The 13118-nt window shown below is 39.5% G+C and overlaps 1 protein-coding gene across 1 annotated transcript in view; it reads right to left on the reverse strand.

Annotated features, from left to right (window-relative positions):
- Nucleotides 1–3979: 3979 nt before the first annotated feature.
- The window catches only part of LOC105304661 (inactive heparanase-2), a gene marked incomplete at its 3' end in the record, with an annotated part of 440017 nt that continues 430878 nt past the window's right edge, over nucleotides 3980–13118 (reverse strand). The window contains exons 8-9 of the mRNA XM_011378912.1: nucleotides 9618–9724; nucleotides 3980–4094 (exon numbers count right to left, since the gene is read on the reverse strand). Of these exons, the coding sequence (XP_011377214.1) occupies nucleotides 3980–4094; nucleotides 9618–9724 (222 nt within the window). The remainder of the gene's footprint in view (nucleotides 4095–9617; nucleotides 9725–13118) is intronic.

The raw sequence follows: 13118 nt of genomic DNA on the forward strand, positions 1-13118 counted from the left end.
TTTCTATTTTATTCTAAATAAAGGACTAAATTGTAATCCCCCAAACACAAACACACACCAGCTTGTTAGCTCTGCAGATGAGGGAACCATATCTTATTTATCTGCATGTCTCCAGAATACCTAGCACAGAGCCAGATGCGTTTGAAGTGTCAATGTTTTTTGAATTGAATTATATTTGCTAGGCTGGCGTGGGAGTTACCAAGATGTTGACTAGTAATTCACCATTCCTTTCCCTGAGAGCTCTGTAAATCAAGCTCTTAAAAAAAGCAGCAAGCTAAATTCCAAAACCCTCTCTTAGGAGAAATGCCCATGGCTGGTGGGGTCTGGACTATGTCCACTGAATGTGCAGATCTCTTCTGCACAAACATCACTTACTCCCAAGGGAGCCCATGACTGGCCGACTGGCTGTGGAGACTCACACGTTCCCTCTTTCCCAATGGCACAGGGGTCAGGGGAAAAGGGTGGGAGTTGACTGATGAAGCACTACTGAACTAAATGTCCTCCTCTTCCCAGGAGAAAAAAAATCTCACAACAGGAGGAGAGTTGGCACTTTTCTGGAGGGAAGAACCATAAAGAACAAGGGATGTAGCTGAAAATGATCTTTTCTGAAGACGTTTCTTTATTAAAGGGCCACCCTCATATTCTCTCTTACCTTAGATTGGAATGGTGCTATTGGAAATAACCTTGTCAAAGCTGTGGCGGAATCCTACAAACTGGGATCAAAGTTGATTGGGTGAGTGGAGGGGTAATATGGGATATGAGCTAAGATGCCATTCAGCCAAGATCTTCATTTTTTCTGAATTTATCCTGGAGCATTAGAAAAATGAAAACAAAATAGTATTTGCTAATAAAAACCTTTCCTGAAATGTACTGAGCTAGGTTTGAAGAAGCTGGAAGAGAGAATATTGATTTTTCTGCAAGGCAACCAAAACACAACTCAGTGATCTCCTAAGCTCTTTACAAACTCTCTTGAAGATTTAATCACAATATAAAATCCACGTTTTCATTGGCAGTGCTTGGTTATAAAATGTATAACTCTCTGAAGTGGCATCCTATATATACAATTCCCAGGTCTGTCTCTGTTACACCTTCTAGGGGCCTGCTGGAAAGGTCTGTCAGGTTGTGCCCTGACCTAGCCTTCTTTTCAAGGGAGACTTAGGATACACTGCCCAGCTGCCAAGTTCTCTATAAGAACCAGAATTTATCAGCATAAAGAAATATATGCTACCTTTTTAAATACTTTTACATATGATTTCTTTATTAGAGCTTGGTGTTCCAGAAATGTAGCCATCCAGCTCATTTGTACTAAATCAATGGGATTTGCTTTAGCTTCCTATGAACTTCTGTGAGCTCTGCTGCCACCATGTATCCACTGAAGTCTCTTGTGCCATGCTTTCAAAGGAAGCCACCTGCAGCAACTCTCACTTGGGGAGAGCAAAACCATCAAGAGCTGCATCTTTAACCTGCACATAGCCATGCAAAGGTACACAGAGAGTTGAGATGGAATCCAGGTTTGTCCAGTTCTGGAAATCAAGCCTGTCTAGTCACCCAAAGACCATCTTTTTTTAGCCTAGGTTTTCTTATCTCCAATTCCTTAAGTTGCCTGTTTCCATCTTCAGACCCAATTCTGAGACAAACATTGGCCTCAGACCACAGCACAGACAGCAAAGAGAGTACTTCAAAAAATAGTGCAGCATAGTGAAAAGAAAATAGGATTTAGGACTGAAAACCTCTGAGAGTTCCAGCTCTTACTACTTGCCTGACCTTGGATAAGTCATTTAATAATCTTAGTTTCTCTTCAGCAAAATAAGTATAAATAGTCATACTTATCTCACCAGGTTCTCTTCAGAGCAATTATGACAACATGTAATTATCTTGTTTCTTTGTTTATTTATTTTTCATTTCTCAGTATGCCTTACTAGATTATAAGCTCCAAGAATTCCTTGTCTTTTTGGTTCATCACAGTGGCCCACTGCCAGGGATCAGCACATAGTACAGGATTAAGAAGAGTGAATGAGATTTGAATGAGTAAAGGAACAAATAAAGGCAAGAGGGAAAGAAAGGAAAAAGCAAGGGCAGAGGCAAGGGAAGACAGTTTTCAGAGCACTATTGATATATGGTATATGAAAGTGGCCTATAAATTAAATATTACCCACATTATTAAAGAAATAATAACTCGCATTTGATGCATTAATTATACCAAGGTGATCTTTTTAAAATGTTACTTCCCTGCATAAAACCCTCCAATGGCTTTTCATACTACTCATAGTAAAAGTCAAACTCCTGTTAGCTTACAAAGCCCTATGTCATCTGATCCCTGCTGGCCTCGTGTCCAATAAGTCTCCCCTTCCATGCCAGGCCCCCATCACTCCAGTGGTGTTCTTGAGTTTCCTCAAACATGCCAAGTTGGCTCCTGCTGAGAAGCCTTTGTGCTAGCCCCTTCCCCTTAACGAAAGCTCTTCTGCAAAATCTGTTAGGCTGGCTCCTTTTTGTCATCGGGCTTTTAGCTTAAATGTCTCCTCAGAGAAGCCTCCCCTGTAAACACACTGTGAAAGAGCCCTTGCTGACTCTGTCACAGTACTCTATTATTTATATATTCATTTATCTATTATGAGTCCCCTCCCCACTGCCTGATGATCAATAAGTATTTGTTTTTGTGTGACATATTTATTTAATGCTTATACTTCATAGATACTTTTCTAATTATTATTTTTATTTTCACAATTATGAGCTCAAAACAAACAAAAACCCCTATAGTTCCAAACTGAAATTTTCCTCTCCACCCCTCCATACTCCAGCCCCCCATACACTTCAAGAGAGGTATCCTGGCTCTGTGAAGAAAAGCAACTGTGTCAGTCAGTTTTAGCACTGTGATTTAATTGGAATGATATGCAGTCAGTGATATAGTAATTACTCAGAACTCTATCTAGAGAGATTCTTTTGCAACATGGAACTGGTGCTGTTGGGAGCCAAGCTGTTCTCTGTTCTAGGCTTAGAGGCCTCCTGGATCAGGCCCGGAAATAGGCAGAGGGAAGCAAATGGCAGGAACACTCACTGGCTCCATTGGGTTTATTTACTATGGACCCCAGGGCAGCAGTAATTCTGTAGGAAGAGCACTGGACCAAGGTACAGGGACAGGCTCTAAGGCTGGTCTACCTACCCCCTTCCCTCCCACTCCAGACTATCAATCTCTCTGTTACATAAGGTGGAACTGGATAATCTCGAAGGGAAATCCCACCCCTGACATTCTATGGGTCAATGAGGTGTCTGACCTTTCATCATGACCAAGATGTCTGTGACAAAGATGACCCATGTAATAGTTCTGATAACGTGCAGCTCTTTTGGACTGAGTGGGATTTCTTTGATTGGTCAGTAAAGTAACCAGACAAACTCATCTCTGCTTTTGCCATTCTTCTTTAGCTTTCCATTTCCGTTGCTTTCCTAGAAAAGTTGGTGCTCTGGGCAAACCTTTCGTTGTCACATTGAGGATCAACATCTAACTGTAAGTGCATTTTATTCAACTACTCCCCAAGAGATGGGTTCCTACTGTATCTGATCTTGTCCAACACTCTACCATCTGCTTTCAACATGTTGCATCTGACATTAACTAATGTCTCCTATTAGCATGAAAAGAAAACAATCTGGAAAAATTCACTCTCAAGCAGAGTTCAAACAGGCCACAAGTAGATGTGGAATCTCAACTGTACAAATTTCGTTAAAATTATCGTAGTAAATAAATATATAAATGTTATATATGCACTATATATATGTGTGTATATGTATACATGCACACGTGTATATGGGTATATATATATATGTATGTATGTGTGTGTATATATACACATATATATATTTTCCTATCTTATGAAATTAATTGATAACAGAAGGAACAGAAAAATTTTCCCAGTATGGAACAAGGCACGATCAAAAGAACTGAATGACATGGAAAAAGAATTGGGGATCTTTATCTCACACTTACTGGTAATGGGTTAAAATTCTGGTCCACGAGGTGATTGTATCCATGGTCAAAAAATGAGTGCCGTATCACAACATCAATGCCCTGACTGGCCAGCATTCCTAAAGTGTTCAACCATCTAAAAAGCAGGGAGGAAAAAGCTACATCAATATATTTTTAAATGGCATATAACAAGTTCTGTAGAGATTGGCTAACACGTGCACATATACAACAACCCCCCCCCTCCGCCCCACCAAATTTACCTTGTACTTTAAAGGAGATTACTTTAAGCATTGGATATACAGCTGGAAGAGATTTTAGAGATGATCAAATCTAACCTCTTCACTTTATAGGAAAAGAAACAGAGGTCCAGAGGAGTAAAATGAATTATACTTGGTCATAAAATAGCTTGTTGCTACTGACTTATCTCTTATTCCTGTAATATTCACAAATAAAATGAATACCCTGGCTACTCATAAGCCTCATTATTAACCACCCCCTTACACCGACCACTGAACATACAATCACAAGAGCATATACACTATACTCTTCATCACTTAAACTCTCCTGCTTACACTCTCTCACTGTACATGTACCTTTCATATGACTATAACCCGTATACTCCTATGACCTGTGCAAGAGCAATCCAGTCATTTGCATCCCTCATTTGTCACTGTTAGCAGTCAATGCAATAATAATTTTCTTTGGTGCTATAACTAACTGTGCAGGGATTCAAATATGCTACCATCGTATACATGTCACAGTGGAGGACCTACATTGCTCAAACACTTACCACATACCCCACTATGCCAAACACCCACTTTCCAGGGCATGCTATACTTCAAAAATGCTGCCTTCTTGGTTTTTCCAATATCCACTGCTAACTGTGCCTTTATTATTTACACATTTGATCTATTCATTCATTCATGAATTCATTTACTTTTCTCTCTCTCTTTGTATTCCTACTTTTGAAACGTAGGGAAACTGAATTGTAATAATATATGTGTAAGAAATGTGACTGAGAGCTTCAGTCTTCTCAGGATAAAAGACACTTAACAATCTTTCCTGAGCATATGCGTCTAGCTTTATCTATTACCTCTTCTTTCCTCTTCTCTCACCCTAAACTCCATTCCCCAGGCTCTAAGTCACATTAAACTACTCTTGGCTGCCTAAATACACCATGCTTTCACATATTTACCCGAGTCTTTATATGTGTTTTAACCTGCTTAGAATGCCCTTTCTCTCTTCCTCTAACCCAGCAGTCCCCTACCTCTTTGGCACCAGTGACCAGTGCCCCTCTGAGAATCTAATGCTTGATGATCTGAGGTGGAGCTGAGGCAGTGATGCTAGTACTAGGGAGAGGCTGCAAATACAGATGAAGTTTTGCTCACTTGCCAGCCACTCACCTGCTGTGTGGCCTCGGGTGGGCGGGGGAGGGAGGGGCGGAAGGAGATTGGGTTGGGGACCCCTGCTGTAACCCGCCTCATCTGGCAAATTTCTTTCCATCTGTTAATCTCCAACCCTAGTGTTACCTCCTTCTAACCTCTGCTGCCCTAGTCAACAGTAATAACTTATTCCTGTGTACTTCCCGGAACTCTTATTCATACCCTCTGCAAGCCCACTGAATGATAATCACTTGCTTATTTTTCTTACTTCACTCAGCTAGTTAAGCTCATCAAGAACAGATATATGTTAAAGCTTTGTATGCAAAACACCCATCACAGTCCCTAGCACACTATAAGTGCTTAATACTCTTTGTTATGTTGAAATTGATCTGGATCAAATTAGATTCTAGGAACTTTAAGAATCACCATTCTGCATACTAGGAACGAATTATGCATAGTTATGATTTCCCAAGTCTGAAACCATATGGAGCTCCAAACCAGTGACTTAAAGAATTAAAGTTTTTCCTTACTGGAATAAAGAACATTGCTAATTTTTATATTATAAATAAAAATCATTAATATTTTCAAATCTTTTTCACATTGACGATTATATTTTATTCTCACAAAAACTAACAAATATTTACTGATAATTAAGAGTTACAAACACAAAATAAAGCAAAACAAAGCAAAAAACAAACACAAAAGTTTTAAATGAAAGAGAAAACCTGACAATAATATAATAGAACCTTTTTTTGTTGTTGTTGTTCAGATTGGGACATTGTGACCCAGGGAATTAAAATTACTTTTGAAATATGACATGCTTAAGTTACTTGCCTTTAATATTTTTATTAATTTAGCAACCTTGTGAAATCAGGATAACAGGTTTAGCTTTTCCTTTAGCCACTGAGACATGGTATTAAATGTCCTGTGGCAGAACTATACCATGAATTCTGAGCTGATGCCTCCTATGTGGAAATAGCACAAACACAATAGGTTCTATATATAACAAGTATTATCTACAAAAAAAGAATGTCTTAATTACCTTTCTATTCCTCTCCTTGTTGAATGAATGAAGAAACAAAATAATGAGTAAATATGGAATCACATATATGTGAGTCCCTATACCTAGTAGTATCTGGATATCGACACAAGACTACATTTTGGTATTTTTATATATGAAAAGATCCCATTTGTTCATTCACTCATTATTCATTCAGGAAAATTAATTAATTAACTGTAAATGCCAGGCCTTGTTCTAAGCATTGAGGCTAGATAACAAAAAATGCTTGTGTGACCATTTAAGTCATTTCTAAAGTACTGGGCACGTAAATACCTACATATGGATTTACAGGGATGGTATCAAATTCCTACTTGTGAACTTTACAGAGCCTAGCACAGTCACCTACCAAAATTATATACACTTAACAAATGAATGTTAATTAGTAAATATGATTTTTTTCCTAGCATCTGGGGAATTTTTGAAGGAATTCTAACATGAGAAGGGAGAATACGCATCCTCCTCTCCAAATCCACATCCTACATGTACATCCCTGCAGCATATACGACTAGGGCCAGAACCCCTGCTTCCTCATGGCTTTCAGAGCTCAAGGTTAGTGCTGAAGTTATCTTCCACTTCTTCCTGTAATAATAAGCCCCTGAGGGGGGAAATAAATGATGTTCCAAGTCTCCCTTTTATGCTCAGGTAGAGAAAGGTGGTAAGATGACTGGAATATTCCACCAAGGATGCTACCACGGCCATTTTTTTCTTTTCCACAGAAGTTTACTGAATATCTACTATATGTCAGACACTACTGGAAGCTGGAGACACAGTAGTATACCAAGGGCATATTGTAGTGCATCAAAGAAGCTCAAAGCCCTGACTGGCAGCAAAGAATTCTGATTCATGCATGCATGAGTATGTGCACTAGTAAGCTCCCAGTTATGCCCTATATCAAAAACAAAACAAAACAAAACACTAAAAAATGCCTTATTTCCAATTTCTTGCTAACTTTCTGGAGTTTCCTATAATGCTTTGCTTTTTTTTTTTTCCAGGAAGCAACTTATGCCCCTTTGAGAATTGGACTCAAAGGGCATAATGCTGGGTAACTGCCATGGAACTGAGAGTAAATGGGTTCTAAAGAAGTGAGAGAAGACCAGGAGCTAGTTTTCACATGATCTGTGTCAACCAAGCAAATGGGGGTCTGAACAACAACCAAAATCTAAAAACTATGATTATCTGTGTTCTGCAAAATGACTGCAGAGATCTACGGGTATTTGGCTGACGCTTGTGAAAGGACAGGTCTTTCTCCAGCTCCCTCCACGAAGGTCTGCGGTATTTCTCATTTCACACCGTTCCCTAATGGGAAGAATGCTCATGAAAATACTTGGTACAACTGGGCTGCTTGCTGGGGCCTGCAGGAGAGTGCTTTTGCGACAGATAAGCAAAAGCCATTCCACTGATGATTCCAAGAGGTCCCCTATAGTACTGACTGCCAACTTCACTTCTCACCCTTGCCTGAGGGCTCACAGTGAAACCCAGTGGGAAGTGTCTTTTTGAAAGACAACTCTTGGAGATACTGTATCAAATGCTGATTCACTCCATTTCATTCATCTGAACCATGCTCATTGAATAACTGCTCTGTGCCACTCAGTGTTAGGTGCTGAGAACACAGAGATGGAAGACCCAAGGTATCACAGTGTGTCACACTGACTCATTATCTTCACCTGTATTTGCAGAATTCCATCTGTAAAGGCAATCTACTTAACTGACCTGATTTATCCTCCACAAATGTATTCAAGAAGCTTCTTGGGAGGGCCTTGCTCAACCAAAAAGCCAGGACCACAGAACTAGACTAGACCAGGTTTGTCCATGGTCCTGAGGGGTTTGTTCCTGCCATGTGACACTGGCAGGCCAGTCAGAGGCCCTTATGCTTCTGGCTTAAGTTTCTCCAGACAACGGCAGCAGCCCTCAAATTCATTTTCCCATCCCCGTTTTTCCAAACTCTCGAGCATATTATTGCCAAAGCCAACAAAGCCAACCTTTTAAAACCCAGGTCAGATGGTGTCTCTCTCCTTTTCCAGAATCTTCATTGGCTTGCCACTGAGTACAGAACAAGGCCTCATTTCCTCTGCCTGGTTTTCAAGGCCTTCTATGATTAAGTGGTAAACCTCCTCCCTAGTGTAGCCTTCACTACATCCCTGCAGATGCCGAGGCTTTCACCACACTAATAATTTTCCTCTCCTGGTTCTTTGCCCATAATGTTCCTACAGTCGAGAATTCTCTCCTCTCCAACCACTGTTCTCCACCTATGGAAATTCTCTATGTTCCATTTGAATGCCACTTTTTCCATGAAGCCCTTCCCGACCCTCCCAGTCAGAGAAATTCTGAATTCCTTTGCATGTCTATCACTTTCCTTTTGTAGACAGACCACATGACGCAGAAAGAGAGGTGGTCTGATGTAGTGGCAAAGAGGCTGGACTCTGGAGCACATTGCCTGGGCTCGAGTCCAATCTCTGCCACTAACTAATAACAGCATCTACCTCTCTGGGTTGTAACAGTATCCATTTCACTGGTGAAAAAGGTAAAGGGATTAAGAAGCACAAAGTAGGCATGGGATGTAAAGTATAGCATAAGGAATATAGTCGACAATATTGTAGTAACTATGGTGTTAGATAGGTACTAGGTTTATTGGGGTGATCACTTCATAAGTTATATAAATATCTAATTGCTATGTTGTATACCTAAAACTAATATAATATTGTATGTTAACTGTTACTGAAAAATAAGAAAAATATTTTTAAAATTATTAACTATATATAAAGCACTTTAGACAGTACTTGGCACATGGTAAGCACTATAGAGTTAAAATTATTATTATTATGGCACTTATCTTCAATGGCTTTACTTATCTATTGTCTTCCTTTCTCCAGTCGTAAGTTTCTGGAGGGTAAAAATCCTGTATTACTCTTACCTAACTCCCAGGATTATGGTGAAAATTAGATGAGAAAATGTATGTTGTCAGCACTGTGTTTTGTACTTGAGACATTAAATAAATTTATTACTTTTATGACTACTGCTACTACTCTTGCTTTGATGCCCGTGACTGACATTCTAGTATCTAGAGAAGTTCCTAATCACTGTTTGTTGAACGGTTAAACACATTCACAACCGGAGCCAAGCCCTCCAACCTCCCTGCAATGGGCAGAATACTGAGCGCTGCCCAGTTTCACTGTCCCTTCCTCAGAGCTCTGGGAGCGAAACTGCAAGTGTTACTTACAAGAATCCTGCAGCATAGGAATCTGATAGATTGTTTGTGCCTCCAGCTGAGGTGGTCACCACACCTTCAAGCCAAATCTTCTTTCCTGGAGTGTACGTATTAACCACCTGTTCACACAACACAAGCAGAAGGGGACAATGAGATTTTAAAAAGCTGTTCCTAAATGAGAAGGAATACCTATTCCCTTAAAGAAGTTCTTCTGACCTCTTGCTCCCAGGTAATTCTGTGCTTTTTTCACATTGATGCACCCCACATAGTGTGACACATAAGCATTAATGTTGATATGAGCGGACATGTATCAATATTAATAATAAAAAATGAAATGATCATTTTTTCCTAAATAAATACAATGTGACAGGAGAACAAGTACATATTCTGGGACATAAACTGATTGCAACACCCTTAACTGGAAAATATAAATCTATAATGTTTCCATATTAACAAATATTGAGAAGCAACTTTTCTTAATGTTCTGTTATAGCACATTCATGGGTAAGCGTACCGTCCATGCATCCGAAGCCATGAATCATGAGAGAGGGCGAAGATCAATGTTTGGGAGAGGTATTTTATAATTACCTGGGCATGTATGTATATTATAACCACATTTTGAAATAACTGCAGTAAGTGTAAAAAGAAAAAGCACTGACCCACAGGTGAAAAGATTTTACACAAGAAGCAGTCTTCTAAGCAGAGGCAAAGCCTCTTGTCAAGTGGTGGCCCTCTGAAGTTTTGAAACGGCCCCGTCTATGATACACAAGTTGGAGACTGGCCAAACTATCCAGATCAGAACTCAGATCCTTCGGAGAGCAATCTGGCAGTACTTAGGGATTATGTTGCGTGATCCTGGAAAGCTTGTCTATAGGTAGTTCATTTGGGAAGTAATAACAGACAATAGGAATGAGGAAACTGGGAGACTGAAATAGGGAAGTGGGAAGACCAGTACAAGGGAGCATTTTCAAGCTGGCAACTACTGCTGGCAATTTGCACTCAATCCCACAGGGATCTCAGTATGAACTGTGCCTCAGAACTGACCCCCAAGAGGGGAAAAGGGGACGTATTTGTCCCTTGGCTCATATCTTCCAAAGGTCAAGAGTAGCCTCCTGACTATTAACCTCTCCCCCACTCCCCATTTCGTTGTACAGGCCTGAGCGCTAAGCAGATTCCCTGTGTTCTATATCTTTGTTTTAAAAAAGTCCTAGAGCAGGAAATGAAAAGCCAGGCCCCATGACACTACACCAACACCAAGGAACCTAAAGAAGACCATCTAGAATGTAGTGAGTAAAGGAATGAAAGATTTTTTAAATGGTCAGAAAACAAAAGAGGGGTATTTCTATTCTGAGTGTGATGAAAACTATTGGAGGGATTTAAGCAAGAGTGATACGATTAGATTTATGTAAAGATTACCGTAGCTGCTATGAAATAATACATATATAAAAAGATCATGAAAACTGTAAAGTGACAAACAAATTAAAGTTCTGTTATTTCTCTGACCACGCTGAACTTCAGTGAGATGGAAATGATACCTGACGGCGTTGTGCCAAGGATAAATAACTTTAGGCCAATCACAGAAAGATCCTGAGAGCTAGTGAGAAGGGGCATAGGTGTAGCAGATGAACATTTATGTGAATCCCTCTAAAGTGATGAATGAACTCAGAGGAATTAATTCTAAATATATTTACAGTTTTGTGGAGGATTCTGAACCATCATTTATGATCCTGGAATGAAGTCCAGGAGCCTATGGACTAATTCCTAGGAACCCTGAACTATCAGCTTTTGGAGGGCAAGGTTCCTCTATTATTTACTTTTGTATTCACTTTCTAGCACAGTGCCTGGCACAGAGTAAGTGCTTAACTGGAGACTGTGGTGCTCTAGCCACCCAGGGAGGTCCATATGATTCCAAACCTGTCCATGGACAAGCTCATAGGAAACTGCCATTCTTTAAAGAAGTTATATAACTTAAGAAAGGGCAACTACACTGGTCAAAGAATTGGAAGCAATACCTTGATTGTAAAAACATCTTAGAGATCAGGGAAAATTAAAGCATACAATGAAAACCTATAACAGCATGAAAGACCTAGAAAAAAGCAACACTTTTTTTTTTTTTTTTGGCTTAAAGCTCAGGATACCAAGCCAGGGGTCTGCCCCTTGAATACTGAAAGATGGAAATTTCAGAGAAGGAAAAGGAAATACTGCTTTGCTTATCAAGCGATTTATATATAGAATCCAATAATCCTAGAACTGGTAAAGACAAATCGTCATCCAATGTGATTTGGATACCAGAAGGATTTTTTGACATATCAAGCTCATTATAATGTTCTTAAATTGAAGATAAGATGATAATCATGTGTTTCTACCACTTTTTCTGTGAGGGCATTTGTCAGAAGTACTTAATTAGAAGATGGCATGACCAACTTGGAGTGGCAATTTGTATGAGATGATTATATTTCAAAAGAAATTCAAAGTCTAGCTCCTTTAAATGAGAACTTGATTCCAGAAAATGGTTAGATTTATAAAATACCGTGTACACAGGACTCTGCAAGGACACAGACACTGTAAATAAAAGTTCATCTGAATTTGCTTCTGACTTGCAGGGAGACGGGAGGAAACAATCTAAGAATTATTACTGAGTAGTGGTTAGGGGCATGGACTCTGCACACAGATTGCCTGTGTTTGAATCCTGGCTCTATCGTTTACTCACTGCATGACCTTGGATGTGTTACATTACCTCTATGTCTTAATTTCCTCAGCTGTAAAATTAAAATAATACTACCTATCTCAGCACTTTTTTTGATAGTTAAGTTACCCAATATTCATAAAGTACTTGGAAAAGTGTCTGGCATATGGTAAGCTCTTAAAGTGTAAATCAAATATTACCAAGACCACTCTCTTGTCCAAAGCATATGCAATTATATTTAGATCAATCTAGCATTAGAGTTGGTGGCTTTTCTTTTGGACACAACACTTGTGGTGGTAGGTGACAGGCCAGGTGTATGCTACATAGCAGAGAAAGGCCTGTTTAGAATTTTAAATGCACATGGATAATTCATTTTAGCATAATGAACATTTAGAGCAGTTTATTTACCTACTCTCAGCACAGGAGCAATTCCTGTTGTTTTCTAGAAAAGCCTCATGAACAGAAAATACCAGGTGAGGTTAACTTTGATACAAAACCTAAACCACTTATATGAAATCTTCTGCGGAAAAGAGATTTCCAGAAAGTATTCATGTTAAAGATCCTGGGAATCATTGGTATTAATCAATGAGGATTTTCCGAGCATTTACTGTTTGGGATGTGGCGAGAGGCTTGATGAGCTGTGTGTGCATCATAAACAGAAAAGACCATCTTGGTGACGTGGGAGAGGTACTGAGGCTGGGTACTGGTTGGGACTGGGAAGGAAATCGGTATGGACAGAAGAGGAGTGGAAAAAAAATCAGGAAAAGCAAATGGAACCACCTGCAAAATTCCCTGAGAAAGTAAAACTCTAAGAAACTGAAGGCTAT

This window comes from Pteropus vampyrus, unplaced genomic scaffold (genome assembly GCF_000151845.1).
Source record: "Pteropus vampyrus isolate Shadow unplaced genomic scaffold, Pvam_2.0 Scaffold348, whole genome shotgun sequence".
NCBI classification, from domain to species: Eukaryota; Metazoa; Chordata; class Mammalia; order Chiroptera; family Pteropodidae; genus Pteropus; species Pteropus vampyrus.